The 22,280-nt window shown below is 36.2% G+C and overlaps 2 protein-coding genes across 4 annotated transcripts in view; one reads left to right on the top strand and one right to left on the bottom strand.

Annotated features, from left to right (window-relative positions):
* Positions 1–22,280, bottom strand: part of LOC112051371 (dynein heavy chain, cytoplasmic) — a 101,891-nt gene that overhangs the window by 49,734 nt on the left and 29,877 nt on the right. For 2 of the 3 annotated variants that reach the window (XM_052886544.1, XM_052886543.1), the window contains exons 37-52: positions 21,485–21,607; positions 20,827–20,986; positions 19,906–20,039; positions 19,206–19,332; positions 18,444–18,684; positions 17,733–17,847; positions 17,195–17,390; positions 16,172–16,260; positions 10,143–10,190; positions 8,737–8,846; positions 8,358–8,483; positions 7,663–7,840; positions 3,529–3,638; positions 3,103–3,220; positions 1,468–1,625; positions 201–327 (exon numbers count right to left, since the gene is read on the bottom strand). In XM_052886544.1, the coding sequence (XP_052742504.1) occupies positions 201–327; positions 1,468–1,625; positions 3,103–3,220; positions 3,529–3,638; positions 7,663–7,840; positions 8,358–8,483; positions 8,737–8,846; positions 10,143–10,190; positions 16,172–16,260; positions 17,195–17,390; positions 17,733–17,847; positions 18,444–18,684; positions 19,206–19,332; positions 19,906–20,039; positions 20,827–20,986; positions 21,485–21,607 (2,160 nt within the window). The remainder of the gene's footprint in view (positions 1–200; positions 328–1,467; positions 1,626–3,102; positions 3,221–3,528; positions 3,639–7,662; positions 7,841–8,357; positions 8,484–8,736; positions 8,847–10,142; positions 10,191–16,171; positions 16,261–17,194; positions 17,391–17,732; positions 17,848–18,443; positions 18,685–19,205; positions 19,333–19,905; positions 20,040–20,826; positions 20,987–21,484; positions 21,608–22,280) is intronic. The other variant, XM_052886545.1, reaches the window with a different exon arrangement.
* Positions 3,872–7,082, top strand: LOC112051372 (putative nuclease HARBI1). The gene is made up of 5 exons (XM_024089977.2): positions 3,872–4,207; positions 4,899–5,164; positions 5,345–5,500; positions 6,115–6,271; positions 6,615–7,082. The coding sequence occupies exons 1-5, from the start codon at positions 3,966–3,968 to the stop codon at positions 6,865–6,867; spliced, it is 1,074 nt and encodes a 357-aa protein (XP_023945745.1). The 5' UTR covers positions 3,872–3,965; the 3' UTR covers positions 6,868–7,082.

Raw genomic sequence — 22,280 nt, 5'->3', positions numbered from 1 at the left:
AATATTTATTTATTATTATTATTATATATAAGCCATACATCTAATAAAATCGCAAGTGTGTGTGTTAAAATTAAATATTTAAAAAAAAACAATTTGTATACGATAAATACTGTATGTTATTCATTTTGTAGATGATCTTTTCTTTAGTGCGAAATTGTTAAGACAATATTTTATTTTTAAATAAAATTGTATCAACTAACCTTGAGTTTGGCGTCACCAGCGAATGACCATAGCAGAGAATAGACCAACCATTTCGGTACATATGCCTCTAATTGTTCGTTCGTAATAGGAAAATCAGGGTGTTGTCTATTGTAGGCCAGAATATTCCTAAAAAAAAAACGAGGTTTTGAATTATTTTTCATAACGCTATGTGAAGACGAAACGGGCGAAATTGCAAAGTCTACAACCGACGCAACGTCTCCTGTCTATCGTTTTTTTATTCTCTACAAGTTAGCCCTTGACTACAATCTCAGCTGATGGTAAGTGATGATGCAATCTAAGATGGAAGCGGGCTAACTTGTTAGGAGTAGGATGAAATCCACACTCCTTTTCGTTTCTACACAACATCGTACCGGAACGTTAAATCGCTTGGCGGTACGTCTTTGTCGGTATGGTGGTAACTAGCCACGACCGAAGCCTCCCGCCAGCCAGACCTGGACCAATTAAGAAAACCTCAATCGGTCCAACCGGGGATCGAACCCAGGACTTCTGACAGAACAGACACAGAACAGCGAGACGCCGTGAAAAATTGCATCCTTTTGTTGTCGACGTCCAGTCAACACGCACGAAATGTTTTGCGTCAACGTTTCTAGTAAGAACTGCTAAAATATGCACTGGAAACATCCTTACACGTACAATTTACACCTTCAAAGCAAGAGTGAATCATTGCTTTCCATCAGGCTTGATTTTAGTATAGCGTAAGTCTGTACTACATAAAAAAAAAAAGATTTGACGGTCTCTTTCCGGGCGGAATATTCTACTTTTTAATCGCTCGGTATGACTCCCTGCCATAGGCGTATATAGCGGGTGGACCAGGCCCACCCTAGAATAGTCCAGTGCCCACCCTAGGATACTGAGCTACCGATTTAAAATTATATGAAGAACGCCGAAATACTAATAATTTTACAGAAAATATCATTTAAAATATCAAATAATAACAATTACAACTTATAATAAAGATAAACCTATAGGTAATAAATATTTTGAGACCATAGATACAAAGAAATAATAAATAAGTCAAACCGTTTCAGAGGTCTGTATCTATAAATATTGCTGACGAAATTTTTAAATTGCGTCGACTATTGTTCAGTGATATGTAGGCCCACCCCAGGAAATAATCGATACGCCAATGTTTCCAGCTCAGGAGGACTATTCTGTAACGATGTTTTTTCAATCTAGTAGAACTATAATGAACTATTTAAGACCAATTAAAATGTGTCAACTAGCCTATCATTCAGGCGAAGTTACCTGACGCCACGGTTGAGCATAGAGTGCAGAGACGACAGGGCCCGGTGCCTGGTGAAGTCCATGATGTGGTCGAGGCTGGCCGCGCGCTCCAAGCACTTCACCACCAAGCCGTCGCCGTAGAACAGAGGCTGCAGGAACGCGGCTACGTCGCGTTGAGTCTACGAATTAGCATTTTCTTGCACATTAAATAAATATACAAATACGATACATATGCCATATGATAAATATACAATATGTATTATATGGCATATGTATCATATTGAATATTATATATGTTGATATTTCTTAGTTTTTTGTATATATCTAACTATTTTCTTATTCTATGCGTGAATGTTACTTCCTTATATATTATATTACTTCTGTACACCCTAGCCTATATCTTTATAATTTTTATTATTAGTTTCTTCGTTAGGTTGCCTCGAAGAGATCGCTTTTTAGCGATAAGGCCATCTATTGTGCATTTCTGTTTTTTCGTTATTTTTCTATATTGTATGTTTCATTATGTACAATAAAGAGTATTTTCATTTCATTTCACATTACATTCCAGAGACTGTCAAATAAGGAAATCCGCAGAAGAACCAAAGTCATATAGCTCAGCGAGTCGCGAAGCTGAAGTGGCAATGGGCAGGCCAAATAGTTCGAAGAGCCGATGGATGTTAGGGTCCCAAGGTGCTGGAATGGCGATCCCGCACCGGATAGTGCAGTGTTACTCGACCCCCTACTAGGTGACTGATGACATCAAGCGGGTTGCAAGGAGCTGCTGGATGCTCTCGGCTCCAGACCGTTCTGTTTGGCAGTCCATGCAATCCTATGACCAGCAGTGGACGTCCATCGGCTGTTAATGATGATGATGATGATGATGAGATTCCAGTTGACAAAGAGCCGTGATAGCCCAGTGGATATGACCTCTGCCTTCGATTCCGGAGGGTGTGGGTTCGAATCCGGTCCGGGGCATGCGTCTCCAACTTTTCAGTTGTGTGCATTTTAAGAAATTAAATATCACGTCTCTCAAATGGTGTAGGAAAAACATCGTCAGTGAAGTCGAAATATCGACATTAAAAATCTCGTCGTTTTATCGTGGTATGTACACGTTTAAATAATATTCCTAATGAACCATAAAATAAGTTTAAAATCATTAGACAACATAACATTTCCTTATAGTCTTCCAGTTCCACCTTCACACTTCCTGTGTGAAGGTGGAACTTTTTTTTTTTAATTCATTACTATTGTGCAATCAGCTGCAACAGCTTTAAGCAAATTGCTTGTGGGTACTACATGGTGGAACTGATATTATCTTTATCTACTCTCAATTGTTTTAAGACAAATTAAAAAGAGTCGCATCAGTAATTTATTATTCAAGAAAAATGGCGTCTTGTGTTTTAATTATTTCAAAAACTGTTCACAAAAACTAAAAAAAAGATGGAGTATTTTATATTGATTATGATGATATCAATTTACGTAACTGTTGTTACTGTTAAATCTTGAAATACAAATTATGAAAAAAATCTGTATATGCGGATGTCAATGAGACGCGTTACGTTTTCTTTTTTATGGGTTTAACCAGCGTCACCTCGTTGCTTGTATAGACTCATTCTGTATCATTCTTTGATCTGTGTTATTTAAAGTAAATATTACCTGTAGTGCTGGTGACAAGATATTTTCAGTCGCGTTCTGGTCTCCTCCGGTGGTGGGCGCCGCCATTACAATGCTGAACGAGTCCTCCTCACCATCCTCCAAAGGAATATTCCTTAATCTATAAAGATATAAAATATGCATCGTACATTTCTTCAAAAAAAAAAATCTTAGTCCAGAGTTGGAAAGTGGTGTTACTCTCATGCCTCTAAGACCACGTAAAAGACTTTGGTCTCAGTCATTATCACTAACATGTGATAAAAAAAAACATCTAAACCAACACCAATAAGGTAAGATGTAGTACAAACCCTCGTACTGCAATGAGCCTTTAAAATAGACTGATTTTGATGAAATTCATAAAATATAGTAAAAGTCCAATCTATGCGGAAAATATTTAAATTAAATTACTCCAATTTAAGTCTGTCTTACCGTAGTAGATAATTTTCAAAGATCATTTCGGTTGACAGCACATCCTGCGAGAACCATACCATGCCGCAACGAGATACTGTGGCCAACGTGGCATATTTTAAATCTTGCACCTAAAAAGAGACAAAAATAAAAGTAAATACACAACCAGTTGATAGAGTTATAGTTCATTAGATAAATTCTATTCTGGTGAAAAACATTTATGCCTAAAGAATCAACCTGGCTGTAAAACTTGAAACTTACAGCTATCTACTCTATGTCTTCGCGCCAAAACTTTGAATTTCAGTAGTCTATAGTCGCTGTCAGTGTCAATGTCAGTTGTCAAGGTATTCTATTTGACAATGACAATGACAATGACATTTGCCGGTGAATTTCAGCGGTGCAAAGTGTTTATTTACAAATAATTTGTTTTAACTTCGCTTTTGTTAATTATCCACAAAATGTTGAGCTCAGACAGTGATATGAGTGATCTAGAGATATTATTTGATTTATCCGACTGGGACGAGAGTGAAATCGATACCACTGACGACGAAAATGAGCCAGTCCGTGTTTACAAGGAACGAGTTAATTATATCAAAACTTTAGACGCTCACGAATTTGTTCTAAGATTTCGCGTCAGCAAAACACTAGTAGAAAGTTTACTAACAGAAATTTATCCACATCTCAATGATTTAGGCTCAAGGTTTGTATATTAATAATATGGAATATTATTGTAAAGTCACAATGACCACTGCTCATATGTTTTCTTTTGACTGACTAAGCAATTGGTAAGTGGAAAATGATCGCCTGCAGACAGTGCAACGTTCTACAGGGCATACAAGGAATATAATATAATAATAGCCTTTATTCGCTGACCTTTTTACATTTTGACTTATAACTTATAGGTAATGATATTTTTTCTTTTATAAACAAATTTATATTTAAACCAAACAAAAACTTTAGCAATCACTGTTGGTCAGGTTGTCTTTCAACATTGGCCTCCCCCACTTTTTCCACTCATCTCTGTCCATACAGGGTATATAATACCCTACAAATTGCCACCCTCTGTCAATCTTAAAGATTTGGTGTTAAGTCCTTCATGAGCCAGTAAATACACCTGCAAATGTCTTTCAGACCAGCAGGCTAATTCACTATCTTTGACATATGCTAGGTGACAAAATAGATTCTATTTAACAAATGTCATCTGGTGCCTACTGGTGGATATCATACATTAGGTAGATGACATTTCTCAATGTATTTGATGTTTATTTTAAAAGCTTGATAATAAATACCAAAATAGTGAATAAAAAAAAAATTATAATATAAAAAAAAATATATTTTTATCATTAGTTGTGTAAAAGCAAAGTTTTTATATTTTTGAAAATTTGTTACAGAAATGTTGATATGTCTCCATTACATCAGTTGCTACTGACGTTAAGGTTTTATGCTCTAGGATCTCTGGTATCTGTAGGGCAGTTCATTGGTGTGTCCAAGTCGTTAGCAAATCAAATTGTACGAGATGTGAGTTGTGCGATAACTCATTTGTATAGCAAGTATGTTTGTGTCAATAATACAACTGATAAATTTTACAAAATTGCTCGCTTCCCACATGTTCTTGGAGTGATCGACTGCACACATATTAAGATACACATCACAAGAGGTAAGACTAAAGTAATAGGACAGTAAAATATCTCAACTGTAATAGAATATTAGTAATTTTTTAATAATGAAAGTAAAGTAATAGTGAATTTAAAGTATTTATGTCTTCAATTGAATACTCCTTAATGAGAGGCAATGACAAGAGAGACATTTTGTGAGTTAGCATTTTTTTTTATTCAAGTTCGCCGTATAACAGAAGATTACAGAAACAACACAGGCTCATACTCAATTAATGTGCAAGCTGTTTGTGATGCTAACCTCATGTTTATGAATATAGAGTCAAAATGGCCAGGATCGACTGATGATGCTACTATTTTTCTCAATTCTGTGTTAAAAGGTAAATATATACTACTATCTCTATCTATCTCTAGATACTATCTCCCATAAACAGTTTTACAATATTAATTAATAATAAAGACAGACAGCAGTGTGGCACAGTAGTTAGCGACCATCAATCTCCTATGCACAATCAGCACCCAAAAAATGTCCCCACTCGCCAAACACAACTCCTTGGCACTCAATTCAAGTAGTCGCATTTGCAAATTCAACCTTAAACTCAATCCTTAAAGTTGAATTTAGGATTTTATTGGATATTGGACTATATTTAAAGGACTTTAGGTATAATTTTCTTTACCAATAATTCTAAAACTGTTAAAGCAAAATTGGCCTGTTTTTAAGTGAAATTTTCTACATGATTGTGCATCCTTTTATTTTAAGAGGTCAATGGTAGTGACCTGCGTTCTGCATCCACAGTTGTGGGTTCAATTCCCACAACTGGAAAATATTTGTATGAGGAGTATGGGTGTTTTCCATACATTATAGAAGTATTTATGTGTAGCATAAAAACATATTCTATAAAGTTAGGAATCTTAGTATCCATAAAAAAGGCTACATGCTTACTTTGGGGCTAAGTAGTATGTGTTTTTTTTTTAAATATGTTAATTTTTTCAGTGCAATGTGAAAGAAAAGTATATGGTAATAAATGGTTGCTCGGAGATAATGCATATCCTTTGAAACCATACCTATTGACACCAATATTGAATCCACAAAGCAGAAGTGAAGAGCTTTATAACCAGTCACATAATACAACAAGAGATTGTATTGTACAGTAAGTAAATGTCTTATTTATGATAATATAAATTATTATTTGTTATGAAAGACTTAAAACATTCTATTTTCATATAAATAGACGTCTTGGCATTGTTATGTCAAAACCAAAGATAACCTTTATGCTAATGTGCCATTGTTCAGAGAAAACCCACAACAAATTCAACCTTCTTCTTCTTCTCCTAGCCCACTATGTGGGGTTCACTTTCCAGCATAATTTCGCCCACTTTGCCCAATCTTGGGAAGCCGACTTCTTAAGTTTCTTCGCACAACAAATTCAACCAAGTAGATTTATTATCAGCTTTTTTTTTTAACTTGAACTGAACTTTTAATTTATGTTGTAGATGCTTTAAGCTTTGGAAGAGGAGATTTCCAGCATTAGGATTTATAATACGAACAAGTGTCATAAGTGCTAATGCAGTCATATTAGCAACAGCTATACTTCACAATATTTGTATCACAAGCAACGTGGACGATGTACCACCTGAAGTAAAGATTCCATATGAAGAGGTAGTGCCAGTCTCAGATGTTTTGGATGTTCCCAAAAATGCAGAACTCGAAGCATTACTTGCCAATCATTTTAATGAAGAAATGTAATAGAAAAAAATGTGCAATTATTGTTGTTGCATAGTTTTTAATTTAACTACACATGATGTCTTTTCCACTACATTGACATTGGCTGAATTATTGCGAAGCAATCATAGTAGAAAGTGCCATAGACAAGAAAGAAAGTTTAATAATTTTATTGGAATATTATATTTACTTTACTTGGTAACAGTATAGTAAAATTAAAGTTATATGTAAAAAATCAAGTTTGTTATATTATTCATATGCCATACAACCCTGACACTACACACCTGAGACCTCTGTGGTCAATTTAAATTTACTTAACATAAATAAGTTTTCATTCAATGTTATTCTAGGTTCATATAATCAAATACTTTAAATGCATGCAACACCACATATGCTGATATCTGTGAATGTTTTTATCAGTGTCAATAATTTAACTTTATTCGTCCAGTGGTTTTGGGATCGCTATGTCCTGAGTCAGGCATTGATGGATTGAGCTTTTTTCCCAAGAAATTGTCAGTAAAAATTCTCAGCCTTGAGTGCAGAAGTTGGTGGTGGCTAAGCATGTTAAGCCATTGCTCCTAGTTGAGAAAGACTGTATTAGGAGTGTGTAGACAGTAGTCCAACATGGCGGGGATCGAATCACCATCCCTGTGTGATGAGTCTCATTGCTCTCACTCATGCTCCATACATCATTTTCTTTAAGGAAGAAAAGAACAAATGGCTCAGTCTTTTAACGGTCCGCTGTAGGGACCGTTAAAAGACTGAGAATGATGATGAATCATTGTACAAAAGTATTGTATATTTCCTGCAAATACATACCTCAAACATGACTCGCACGTTCGGTGGTAGAGAGAGCCGCTCGCCGTTGGGCAAAGTGAGAAGCTTATTGTCATCCAGCACAGAGTTCAAGTTTTCAACCCACTCAGGGTCCACGTCACCATCGAAGATGATCCATTGTCGCTTGTTGATCTCACCGCGAACATTGTCGATGATTTTCCTAATTTAACAATAGAAATTTGCTTCATACCTTACAAACAGTGGCGTACACAAGGTTTATGACTAGGGTAGTCTCTACAAACAAACGTTTGTACGTGCAAATTGTAGTTAACTCTACCTCCAATACAGGTTTGAAATGAACCCTGTGCATTTATCCATCTATGGGGTGCATCCATACAATAATAATTCAATCAAACCACACATACTTTTGGTTGACAACTGGGTTTTTAGATATTTAGACACTACACAGAAAATGACTCCAGTGTACAATATTGTTTTTTCAAAAAATATGGAATATAAACCAATAAATTTTATTATCATTATTACTTAATGGTTATCATTATTTACTAAATGGTAAAAATGATGGGCTTATAATATACGATCTCAATAGAGTTTAGTTTTGTCTATTTATTAGATAAATTGGAAAATGTGTAGGTAATAATTGTTTTTATGAAAATTTGTAATATTTCATGGAAGGTTAAACTCCAAAATTGTTTTGTGGACGACACTATACTGACCTTAGTATATGCGTAAACAACCCATCTGTCCATTCACGAGTGTTAGGATCCAATACACCATACAATGTTTCTTTCGACATAGCCTTTGGATCGATAACGTGTGCAACGCCTTCCACACCTTCGTACCTGCAGGAAAAGCGATCCTTATAGATGTTTGATATACTATAATTTGATACAGTATTGATATACTATAATTTGATACAGTTGTGTTCATTATATAAATATATATTGTTCAGGTAAGATTTTTGTATAGAATTAAAAACAAAGAAGTAGTTTTCTCTTGTAAAATTCCAATATTGTATTATGGTTATAGTTTTATTATGACGTATATGATTATAATATTCCAGGAAATTATAATTAGGGTATACGAAATATTTACCGTTCTAAAGCCTTGAGTAGTACACGCCAAGCAGTAGACTTTCCACTTCCAGATGGTCCGACCATCATGAGACCATGATTCAATTTGCAGATTTGGTACAGTTGCAGAACCTAAATATATGAATCCTTATTATTAATATTCACAAGAACTAATTTTCGGATAGGGAATAATTAGATTGAAGCGGTTAGAACACTTAGGAGCTTAAGATAAAAGATAAGTTAAACGTCAGTTTTGAAAGGACAGATACTGTCGATCACAATTACAAGGAATTAGCCAAACTATATCTCTACTAAGCACAAGCTTTAAAGTCACTTCACACTAGCGTTGGCGTTCTTCAAAGGTATAAGTAGCGTCGGCATTCTTGCGTTAGTTGTTAATGTATGTGTGCAATTTCCCTTGTATTGCACGTTACTTAATAGCAGAAGTAGACTAGAAGTTTTCTGTAACCGAGTTCGTTCGTTTTGGATACCGCTGCTATTTTTGACGTGCCAAACAGCATTGTTGTATTCCGGTCAGGATTATGACAGCTCAGGCATAAGAGCCTGAACACCTTAGACACAGTTTGACAGGTGTAGGGTGTAGAGAAGCGCATTCTCGGACATATTCTTTGCGAATTGTTGTGCTTTCCAATTGACATCAGTAACGTTATTCTCTAACTATGTTTTGTGAGTCTCAAATTCGTATCTATATCTCTTGTTCTAACACGATATTATAGAAAGAGAGATAGACACGAATACGAAACTCACACTCGAGTTATTAAAACCTCGTTAAAGAATAGCGCTACATATAGGCCTATATGCTTGTTCCGTCAACTATTCCTCGCGTAGCAGTCTTCATTGCGCATACTTTAAACCACAGATTAATTATACCTCGAGTATACAGTCATATCATTGAACGAACGCCTACGCTAGAAAAACGCTAATGTGAAGGGACAGTTGAACGTATAAATAAGGTAAGGGCTCAGTAATAGTACTCGTATATTCGTAGATTAAGATCGAACAATTTGAATCATAAGATGTCCGTGCTATGAACAGGCGAATGTGCAACGAAAACTTGACATGCCACCTTTATATAGGTACTTTAATCAGGAATAAAATAATCTAAAAATTTGGGTGAAATTTCTCCTATTTGTTCATGTGTTATTTATGCAATTTTGTCACGTAACACAACGGAATAAAAACAAAATTTCAAGTTCGATTTAAATATATGATGTGTAATACATAAATGAGTAATAATTCGTATCAACAAAACAATGCTGTAGCGTGAAAAGATTAATAAAATTAAACAAAATCACTAAAATATATTTTTTAGCACATCCTAACTATAGCTCTATTGAGTGTCAATAGAGTGTTAGAGACAGGTGATGTGTGTACACAGGACAGACAGACACCGGCACCGCGACTGACCTTCTCGATCCACGTGCTGTGTTGAGCGCGCGAGGCAGCGCTGCGCCTCTACGTGCCGTTAGCGGGTTAGCATGGAAACCATATGCATTCACACTCACGGTCTGTACGACCGTACGCATGCAGACACTGTGCTTTATATTTATACGATATTTCATTTCATTTGTTACGGTCTTCTATTGTTAATGCTGAACGGGTATTTAAAGTTGTTGTAATAGGATCTTACCAAATTTGGATAGGCAGGGAGAACAACTCGAGCGGAGGAGGGGAGTGTTGATCGATCGTCAAGGAATTCCTTAACCCTACATCCTATAGTCACAAGTCCAGGACTTTGACTTTGCTCGGTGTTTTCCCCTCTACCACGCGATGGACCACGGTGAATCCATGGAATGCTAATATATTCGTCTCTCTAGCTTATATTGACTATAAGCTTCATAAAGTCAATCCATTCAAGGACCACTATATCCAAGGCCAGACGGACTTTCAAAAATAGATAGACTATATCCACTTAATTTTTACCCAACTACCCTTAGATTAAAATTAAGCAACTGCGGGAATATGATTCAATAATATGAAGAAATTAATTTTATTAAACCCCTTAACTACCCCAATCTGAATATAACTCTTACGTTCGTACATTGTATGCATATTAACAAATACTCCAAAAGCACGAATAGATAGTATTACTAAACTAAATGTGCTAAAGATTTATTTTTATTTAATGACAGCAAGATAAAAATTTACCGAATTTAACTAACAATGTCATAGGGAATGCTGTCCGGGAATGATGTTTATCTTTATATTATGTGTTTACTAAAAATACACAGCGTCGCTTTGAAGATGGTTCTGTGAGGTGTGTACCAAACCTTATATTGGTATGTGTACTCACCCTAATTTTCCTGCTAAATTGGTATCTTACTTATCTGTCACCTGCGAGGGCGTTTATTGCATCTGTGGTCAAGCCCTTCCTAATGTCATAGCGTTTTGTGATTTCCTGCGATAACCGCCGTAAATATTTTCATCTGATGAAAAGTATTGCTTTATGTGTATAAAGAAGTTTTTTCCGGCCTATTATTATGGTTAATAGAGAAAATGAGCCGTGAAAGTGATGAACACTTACAGAGTGATGTTGAAATGAGTAAAAATGCCCATTCTCGCGGAGAGAAGAGAGTTGCGTCATCTTCTACTACTGCAGCAGTAGCGATAGCGACTCTGTTTTGGATGCGGAACGTACAAGTTTACATCCGCCTAACACGAGGGCAAGATAGGATAAGAGTGACTCGCAGAGGCGTATTTACCAATGACGCAGTGGGTGTGTGACAGCCGGCCCGGCCGTTTATACTTATTAACATTTTTGTACGTATTCCATTTTGACCGCGCGCTTTTTAAAGGGCGCTAGGTAATGCTTGCACCCAGGCAATACATATGTTGGAAACGCCTCTGGTTACTCGGATCCTCATAAACTTTTTGATAACTAGGTAAGTCAGTTATCAAATTATATACAGGGATTTATCCCGTCCATGAGGGCCCAGGCCTCAGTTGGGCTCTGGAGCCCTGGCAGATGGGGCGGCTGTGACACCATCACACTCCTCCTCTGAGTTTTCAATAAATTCCAGTGGTTGAACTGGAGTGATAATATTACAACTGGATTCACTAAGAAAGTGAAAACAGCTCCAACTGAGAGGGCTGAAACCCTTAGTAAACTTCATCATTTTGGTACAAAGGAGGGCGAAGAGGTAACATTTTCCAAGGGTATTCAAGCTTTGCTTGCTTGCCAGACTTTACTGAGTAAATATTAATGATGAGCTCTGCTACTACTAGCTAGTGCTAAATAGCTACTACTCTGAACACAGCGAATGGTAGGTGGAATAACCCATGGAATTTTGCAACAGAACAATTTGCAACTGATCAGGGAGAATTTAGAGGAAATTATTTATTAGGCCAATAATTCTTGAGAACAATTGACACCAGGTAATTTGTATAACAAGGTATTATCACATAAAAAAAAAAAAAAAGGCCTGTACCTCCATTAACATTGACATTAAAATACAGTGATCAGTAAGTAATATCAGGGCCTTGGCCTTACAACCAGGTAACAGTAAAACTTTTACTAATAATGTGAAAAGAAGTAAAAAAAAAAAAAAAAAAAAATAAAAAAATAGAGCATCGGGGACTCACATATCTTACATGAAACACATTTTATTTATCCACACAAATGACTAGATAACACCAAGTTGTCTGTCAAAGATGTTTTTTGGTCTAATATCGACCTCTTGGAATTCCGCAACTTTGACGAATTGGATTGCGGAAATCCTTCGTTCAAGCGGAATTCCGCAACTTTGACGAATTGGATTGCGGAAATCCTTCGTTCAAGCGGAATGCGGCAGCTTTAACGAATTGGATTGCGGAAATCCTTCGTTCGAAAGGAATTTGTGTTCTAGCCCACCTACACAATTTTCTTTTAGTCCACCAGGACAGGCCAAAGTTGATTCTTCAGATGGCTGAAGTTGCATAGCTTTTAGAATCTCTGGGATGGCGAAAAAATTATCCAAAAGCATTGCTAAATCCAATACAGGAATTGAGCTTTAACGAATTGGATTGCGGAAATCCTTCGTTTGAGAGGAATTCGGGTTCTAGTCTACCTAGACGATTTTCTCTTAGTCCACCAGGACAGGCCAAAGTTAATTCTTCAGACTGCTGAAGTTGTGTAGCTTTTGGAATCTCTGGATACCTAAGAAATTATCCAAAAGCATTACTAAATCCAATACAGGAACTGAGCTTTAACAAATGGGTTGCGGAAATCCTTTGTTCAAGAGAATTTTGTGTTCTAATCTATCTAGACGATTTTCTCTAAGTCCACCAGGACATCAAAGATAATTCTTCAGACTGCTGAAGATGTGAAGTTTTTGGAATTTTTGGGATTGCTAAGAAATTATCCAAAAACATTGCTAAATCCAATACAGGAATTGAGCTTTAACAAATTGGATTGCGGAAATCCGTTGTATAAGAGGAATTTGTGTTCTAGTCTACCTAGACGATTTTCTCTTAGTCCACCAGGACAGGTCAAAATTAATTGTTCAAACTGCAAAAGTTATGAAGTCTTTGTAATCTCTATAACTTGGTATTACTTGGAACACCAAGATAAACCAAACATCATTGTCACTAGAGAAGACAGACAGAATACAGGTAGCACTGAGAAAGATACTGTATCAGGACTGTTGTACATTGGAACAAATAAAAAAGCTGCTGGGATTTTCGCAGATTGTGTAGTTCCACAGGGTCGCTTGTCTACATCAACACCCTCACATTCATTGCCTGACAACTGACGAAGCAGATGGCAGTCAGGGAGCACAGTTAAAAGAGAGTTACATGTCGGGAACCTGGACCAAAGAACATGTAAGATGTCATCGAACAAGAAGGAACTGGTCTCAGGCATCAATACAGAATCAATATTGTAAGATGCCCACACTCTAGTTCAGTCCGATAACCTGACTCTTGTCTCCAATACAAACACAGGGAGGGACTCAGTCACTGAGTCTCTTCAATTTGTTAATGCAAGTTGTTGAGGCTGACAGAAACAAGGAACATATTCCTATCAGCCCATTATCTCTCGGGGAGATACTACTGCACAGCCGATCGCCTATCAAGGGGACGAAGGCTATCAGAGTTGCATTTGTTACACAAAGCAACAAGCCAATTATATTAACATTGGGGAAGACTTGACGTCGACTTATTTGCATCCACAGAGACAGCTGAGGTCAAAAGATATGTCTCATTGAACTGTAAAGATCACTCAGCAATGTTCTCAGATGCCTTCAATGGAGTTGGCATCCAGGATGGATATTCCCTTCACTGAACCTTAGGCCATATGTATTGGCACACCTAAGCAAGGCAGGTCACTATATTATTGTAACACCTCTGTGATTGGTTGGCAGATCTGAAATCAAGAGCCTTGGATCCGTCAGTGACAATACAGATCCTGTCAGAATGCTTGATCGACATAGCAATAGGCCAAGTCACCAGCACAAGTAGACCAACTGATCCTGCCATCTTGGAGGTAGGGGGAACAGATCTGTGCACAGACAGCAAGAGAAAGGCAATTACTAAAGACTAGTTGGATAGGATCAACACAATACAGACATTATACAGCACTAAACAGTAAAGAGACAGTTTGAATGACGTGATAACAGTTGTCTACCGCAATTCAAGGACCTAACTAGGTTTATTGCCTGTATTTATAATTAAATTGCTTGGTTGTATTTATAATTAAATTTATCTTATAGCACCATTTTAATTCATAAATTTGCTATAGGGACATTCTATTAAATTAATATACTCAAAGATGAGGAAGAAAAATCGATTTAAGCAATGGCTACACGTCATTCACTTAAACCATAACCAGTTATACCATGTAGAAAACATTCTCTCTATGAAGTATCTTGTCGAACTGCAGCCATTCTTATCTTTGCTTCTGGAAGAAGGGTTCATGATCTGACAGTATTAAGAATTTCAGACTTGTAATATGGGTGTGGAAGATGAGAGAAGGATTTTAACCAAGGTTTGGATCAAGATCAGATTTATCAAACCAGAGACAGCCAGGATGGTGATTGTTAAAGCATCCACATCCCCAGATTTCCCAGAAGATGGGTAAAGATCTAATAGTCCTAATTGAAAGCAGGTGATGCCAAGAACAAGAATTAAACCACTTGATTATTACAATAAATGGGGAACTACGATCAGCGTCTCGGACAGTAATTGGGGGATAATTAAAATCTGGCATGACAGCATCTCCAGGGTCTTTTAGATCTGCAGTGATGTCAAGTTAGGTAGAGAATTATCCAATAGATAATATATTAGCCAGAGGAAGCTGGAAGAGTGTGTATACTTTTAAAAGGTTTTATGGTAAAGATATACAAAGAAAGATGAAGTATCTTAATTACTCTTTAATAGGCTCAAGCCAGAATATTATGATTTTTAGTGTATTGTGCTTTTGCTATTATGTGTTGACTGTTATGTTAATGGTTAATTTGCTTATTTTGTTATGAGTACTTTTATTCAGTAGATAAAATACAATTGCTTCTATAATATAGTCTAAATACCAATAATTTAGACTTTATGGAGAATTAAAATATATATAAATATATATAATTATATTTCACATAGCGTTTTGTGTTTGTCACCAGCAGAAAACAAACAAGTCTTCAAAGCGACGCTGTGTATTTTTAGTAAACACATAATATAATATTTTGAATTACAACAAAATTGTTATTATGTGTTGAAAGAAAAATACACAGCGTCGCAGGAATTTCTTCCTGGTGAAGACTCTATGACATTAGGAAGGGCTTGACCACAGATGCAATAAACGCCCTCGCAGGTGACAGATAAGTAAGATACCAATTTAGCAGGAAAATTAGGGTGAGTACACATACCAATATAAGGTTTGGTACACACCTCACAGAACCATCTTCAAAGCGACGCTGTGTATTTTTCTTTCAACACATAATAACAATTTTGTTGTAATTCAAAATATTATATTTTATTTCTAAGTAATATATCACGCGTATTTCTGAACAAAGTTTTTCTGAAATTACAATGATGAAAATTCTATTTCCGAATATAAAACACAGTGCCTTTAAAAATATAAAATGGTATTTAAACATAATGAAGCAGATATTGGTTACATTAATGTTATTTTTTTTATAATTAATGCATGTTAGAATATTTGATACCGTCACCAAATAAATTTAAATATTTTTGTTTATTTTTTATTATGATTAGATGTAAATTATACATAATGAAATTAAACATATTATGGATAAAATTATAAATAATTGTGCTGCTTGAAACATGTCCAAAATCATATGAACAAATCACAAATGATTATGAATGATTTTTACCACATTTTATCAGTGTATGCTTAACAAATCATTTCCTTAACCAAATTATATAACATTTTGTTAAAAGTACTCACAATGTCCATACAAAAGTACGCAAAAGTCATTGTTATAGTAAATATACTTTGGATTACATACCTTCTCCATCCAAGTGTGGCCCTGCTCATCACCTTCGCCGCAAACTAAGAATTCCTCTGCGCATACTGCGCGAATTTCGTTTTTCAAACCTAAAGAATAATGAGAATGATACTAAGTTAACAATATTGGATATAACATGGTTATTGTTGTGTAGTGATAATAAAAAAGAGTCACTTGTAGGTCTAGCCAAGTAATCAAAAATGAAAATATCATAAAATACCAATAATATCACTTCAATCCATAGTAATATTATAAATGCAAAAGTAGGTCTGTCTACAGAACTGATGATTGAATGAAAGGAGACCAACCATTTTTTATACATTGCTGAGCTTTGATTTGATGAACGAACCGTTAAAATTAAGATATGTGCAAGATTAGAAAATATACGATTTTAACAAAAACACACATTTCAATAACATAAAATTTAAAATATTTAAAAATCATTCGGAGATTTTTAAATATTTTCAATGAAATTATTAATTATCTCGATCAAGTCAATCAATATTCTCTTTCAGTGCGTTTTCATTTGAGACCCCACTCGAGTATATTTGCCGACATTCGGTTACTCTTCCCCACGTTCAACCCCCAGAACTTTTATCGGCTCAACCGATTTTCATCATACCGAACCGATACGTCAAACTTGTAGCTACGCTCTTTTTGTGTCGGGGCTTAAAAATATTACCAACTGTGAATTCTTAATTTCCGCTAGTAAATTATAAGTTGGGAATCATTGACCTCTTATAATAAAAGGACGCACTCATGTAGAAAATTTCACTTAAAAACTGGCCAATTTTGCTTTGACTGTTTTAGAATTATTAGTAAAGAAAATTATACCTAAAAAAATCCCAAATTCAGAGTAAATTCAATCTTAAGGATTGAGTTTAAGGTCGAATTTGCAAATGCGACTACTTGAATTGAGTGCCAAGAAGTTGTGTTTGACACTCATTGAGTGGGGACGTTTTTTGGTAGCTAATTGTGCATCCACTTTTTAATAGGAGATCGATGTTGGGAATGCAAACTTACCAGTCATTTCAGCTCTAGTGTAGCCCACGTTCGGGAACACGTCGTTCAGCAAGGAGAACAGCAGCGGAATGTCCTCGGCCACCAGTTTGGGCACCATGGTCTCGCACACGGACTGTATGAGGATGTCTTGCTCGGGCAGCGATTCTGCTATTGACGCCTCATCCGGTACTTCTGTGCCGCGCTCGATTAAATTTTCCTATGGGCACAATAAAATAATATAAATGTGAATGTTCGTTTGGTTCGTAACTCTTTCCCGCCTACACCATTAAACTAATTTAAGAAATTCTTTCACTAATTTTAAGTTATATTATCAGCGAATAAAATGGTTTATTTTATCCCTGTATTCCCACAGGAACGGTACCTACGCGGTGCTAGTGATTATATAAAACAGAATCTAGGGTAAGTTACATCATTTATAATTTCAGATATTATGCTTTAGTATTAAAATTGATAAAAGTTTTTTCCCAAAATTTTCTCCTATATTTATTTTCCAAAACTTACACGAGCATCATAAATAACTAATGAAAAATTAGTTTACCTTTATCTTTTGAATTCTATCACGCTTGACGTTACCGGCAGAAACCAGTACAGATTTGAGTGCACGCAGACCGAAGTCGTAATGCGACTGGTTCGACAGTTGTTCGTCACAGAGTCTGAAAAAATAATAGTGATTAATCATATTATTTACTTTACATAAATATTCGCTAGCTACAATAATTGTATATCACAAAATTATTTAAATTTTTTGTAACAAATATTTGGATTCGAACCGCTAAAGCGTGAAATGCCCTTTCTGTAGATCTTGTTGAGAAAAAAAGCCATAATGGGGACCAATTACAGTGGAGTTGAAATATCCCTTTCTCTTTCTTCTCAACGCAACGAAAGAGAGAACGATGTTTTCAAATCCGCCGCTTCGGCTTCTCGATGCCTGCGATGCGATGGCTTTGCACTTAATAAAGAGTGAATAGGCATCTTCTAGATAAGCGCGTTTTAACTCAGGAAAAACTTATCGAATTTCGAAAACTTAAAGAATCGAAAGGAACTCACTTATCATCAGGAAAGCCTGCGAAAGAATAAATTTTTTTCACACCTTAATGGGACCGTAGACTTGAAGTATACGGTTTAAATCTTAACTTGATACCTACAGGCATTCCCGAAATAAAGGGTGAGACAGACAACGAAGTGATACCTTACGGGTTTCGTTTTTTCTTTTGAGGTTGGGAACCGCAAAAAAATTACAAAATCTTACTTGAAGAACGGTACAATCTTGCATGCCAACTTCTCCGCAGTCCTGAACCCTTGGCTGAACAGCATGACCTCAGCAATGAGTTGCCTGTCCGGCGTGGTCATGGCGAGACTGCGGAACAGCTTCTTCAGATTGTCGGGCAGGTTGGAACGGCCCGCGTAGCCAGGGTTCATCGTGATGAAGATCGCCATGTCCTGGCTTACACGGACTTGTTTGCCTACGAGTTCCACTGTTATGGATTTGCCTGTAACAAAATAAATATAAATTTTTAGAACTTGAATACAGTCCAGGGACCAGGATCCTTGGAGCATTATTACAATTGATTAATATCTCAACTTTTTTACTTGCAAAAATTCTTGATTCTGGTAGCTAACTGAGTTATCAGGTAATAAACATTTCTAAGCGTCGGAACGAAATAATGTACCACGCAATTTGTAGGACATTGTGGCCGTTAAGTTGTATAACTATAATTAAGCAAAAGTAAAAAAAAAACAGCTGTTTAGTAACAACTTTTAATAACCTCGTTATAGGTTGAAGTTGGGACGAGGAGAGTTTACCAAAAGTTGTTACTAACCAGATGTTTTTTTTTTAAATAATAGATAGACTATACTCAGTTCAATTCAAAATTGTAATAAATTGGAATGTGGTAAAAAGCTGGCCACGAACTGGAAAATTCATAAAAAATGTGTTACATAACACATTTTTTATGAATTTTCTTTAAAAAGACTTGCTCTTTTTAAATATTGTAATAACAAAGTTTCTCACCACTATTATTGTCCCCTTCTTGATGACTCTTGAGCGCCTCCTGAATGGTCTGCACTTGTTGCGATACAGCCGACAGCATTCTCTCTTCGAGACGATTAAATTCATCGAAGCATCCCCACGCGCCGACCTAACATGTAAATTAATACTATATGTAATTTATTTTAACTTGGCCGCAGACTCACATATGCCTCTTTCCAAAAAGTGACGTCTCAGATACACAGTTAGGCCGCATTCATAGATGCTTCACAAGTGCAATATGTAAATTTTATTTATATTTAATATATAATATATATAATTATATATAATTAATAACTTTATTGCACAAAAAAGAAAATAATAAAAGAACACATCAATTTTGTAGGCAAAAGGCGACCTTATCACTAATAGTGATCTCTTCCAGGCTAAGTTGTTGTTAATTTTTTTTTATATTAGGTAACTATCTGATGAGACATCCACTGCTGTACAAGAGTACTGCAATCCATCCATCGTTTGTTTCTTATAGAATTTAAATATGCCCAATATTCCCTTTCCTCCTACAACTGCATAAAAACTGTATATGAGTCGGTACATATGAATAGGCCAATGGGAAGGTTACAAACAGAAACTGTCGATTCTGACCACTCTGACTGGAGTTAAAGAAGCTAGTAGATATATTTAACACTAAATTGCCCACATAATTGTACAAACACGCTAATCTTACCTGGCAAAGACCAACGAAGATTCTGCCCATGGCTTGGAAGTCAAAGGTTTCATCACAATTGAACACCAAAACAAAACGACCGAGCTGGTTGCCGAGAGCTTTCACAGACTCCGTCTTACCCGTACCAGCGGGACCTAGACAAATTAATAAAAATATTAGCAAATGCTATAGAAAGGACAGGTAATAAAAGGTTCAAGTGATTGATTTTTAAAGTATTTCTGCTTAAATCAAAAGTTTTGTCATGATCAAACTCAGACTAATTACATAAGGACCTGACTCGCTAGACGTGACTTTTCTGTCAAACGATCTTAAGCGATTATAAAACTGTCTCTACAGAATGGATGTTTCATAGTTCTTCGGATAAAGAGCTCCGTAAAAATACTTTTTGTGTTAAAAAAAAGGTCAACAACTTCTAGTTTAGTATACGATATATACCTAATCTAAGCTCGTTTTCCTCAAAAAATGTCAGACAATTATGTTAGTGAATTTGGATGTGATACTGGTCTTCATGTAATTAGTCTGAGTGATCAAAATATACATATAACAACAAATAACCTAAAAATAAATTTAACAAAGCCAGAAATCATACTACTGTATTGAATCGACGGCCTCCGTGGCGCACGACGCAAGACGGAGGTCCAGGGTTCGATCCCCAGCTGGCCCGATTAAGGTTTTCTTAATTAGTCCAGGTCTGGGTGGTGGGAGGCTTTGGCCGTGGCTAGTGTACCACTCTACCGACATAGACGTACCGTCAAGCGGTTTAGCGTTCCGGTACGATGTCGTGTAGAAACCGAAAGGGGTGTGAATTTTCATCCTTCTCCTTCTTAGAGCCCGCTTCCATCTTAGATTGCATCATCACTTACCATCAAGTGAGATTGTAGTCAAGGGCTAACTCGTAAATAATAAAAAAAAATATCTTACCGAAAGGAGAACCTCCAAGCCTTGCCTCCAACGCCTGCGTCATTGTAAGGTAGCATCGGTCTGTCAATGGCGTTTGCACCAAACGATCTTGGACGCCCAAATACTCAAAGCCGTATAAGAACTTCGCATTCGCCATGTGGATAGTTAGTTGTTGCAACACCTACAAAAATAAAGTTCTGATGGACTTAAGCATTTACTTGTAATGATCATTCGTGCGAATGTTACATCACAGGAAAATACGAGAACATTTTAGCGGGCATACTATCGAGCGTTCTGGCGAGCATTCTAGCGAGTAGATTTGCTTGGAGCTTATTATCGAGAAGAATATCTTTGACGAGCATCGAATAGAGCGTTCGCTAGAATTTTCATATTATTATTAGGTTCTATGCTTGGCTCACATTGTTGGTCAGGTCAGTCGACAAATATAAAAACGGCGAATGCTCGATGTTCTGTTACAATGCTCAAGTCTATCAGTGCCTTCAGAATTTGCCAACGTGTGTTGAATGTCAAAATTTTACAAAACAAACGGGCAATGCCCCTTCCGCGCCCCTGCGTAACCGGGTATACCTAAAATCTTATTTTGCGCAGTTCAACGCACGACGTTCGGAAACGTCAAAAAGACTGCACTCGACTAGAGGTACCGCAAAAAAAATCTTACATCATTGTTCCTCGGGTCAAAGTAGAAGCGCATCTCGCACAGCCACTCGAAAGAGCGCGGACTGTTTACGTTGGATGCGATGAGACGTCGCGTCACTGTACGCTTGTGGACGAACTCGTTGATCTGTAAAAATAAATTATAATTACACTATTTAATTAAGGGATATTGTCCAAAATTGTATGAACAGCTGGCCTATTCATTAACTGAGTAACTTTAGTGGATATACACGAAATTTACCAACTAGCTATTTAGCAATTCTTAAGTCACGTGATTTCGTATTCACAATTTACTTATTGCTAACTGATCAAAATTACTAACCAGTGTGTTTGATATTGTGTTTTTTGTTAACAATAGGCTCCACGGAATACGAATAGTGCTGCTGTTTCGTCCTTTGATGTTAATTATATTAGGTGGCTAATAGACTAATGTTAGTGAATAGGCTAGCTGGTCTTGGTACATAAATCGAAATTAAATAACTTAATACAATTTTCGATTATTCTAATCTACAAATTCATTTCTAATTCAGTGAAATACATATTTATTCACCTGCACTGCACGGGATATTAAATGCACTAACTAATACGTGGGACAATATAATAACGCCGCGTCTACATCCTCCGACCATAATATCTGAACTGCTAGTACTATAATTTTAATCTGGACCAATTTCACTATTTTTTTTTTTATGTGTTCGTTATTGTCAGGAGAAGGTTCTTATGACAGAAAAAAAAAAATTGAAGTGGTAGGGTAGGGTAGTTGTAGGGAAAGGTGAGATAGGGGTAGTTGAAAGTTTACA

Source organism: Bicyclus anynana, chromosome 17 (genome assembly GCF_947172395.1).
Source record: "Bicyclus anynana chromosome 17, ilBicAnyn1.1, whole genome shotgun sequence".
Lineage (NCBI taxonomy): Eukaryota > Metazoa > Arthropoda > Insecta > Lepidoptera > Nymphalidae > Bicyclus > Bicyclus anynana.
Note: the sequence above shows the minus strand (reverse complement) of the source record. Positions and strands in the feature narration are given on the sequence as shown.

Bases quoted from the DNA above. Each gene is read 5' to 3' on its own strand.
- LOC112051372 (XM_024089977.2), top strand. From the start codon at position 3,966: ATGTTGAGCTCAGACAGTGATATGAGTGATCTAGAGATATTATTTGAT. The intron at 4,208-4,898 runs GTTTGTATATTA...AATTTGTTACAG, and splicing joins CTCAATGATTTAGGCTCAAG to AAATGTTGATATGTCTCCAT. The intron at 5,165-5,344 runs GTAAGACTAAAG...TTTTTATTCAAG, and splicing joins TAAGATACACATCACAAGAG to TTCGCCGTATAACAGAAGAT.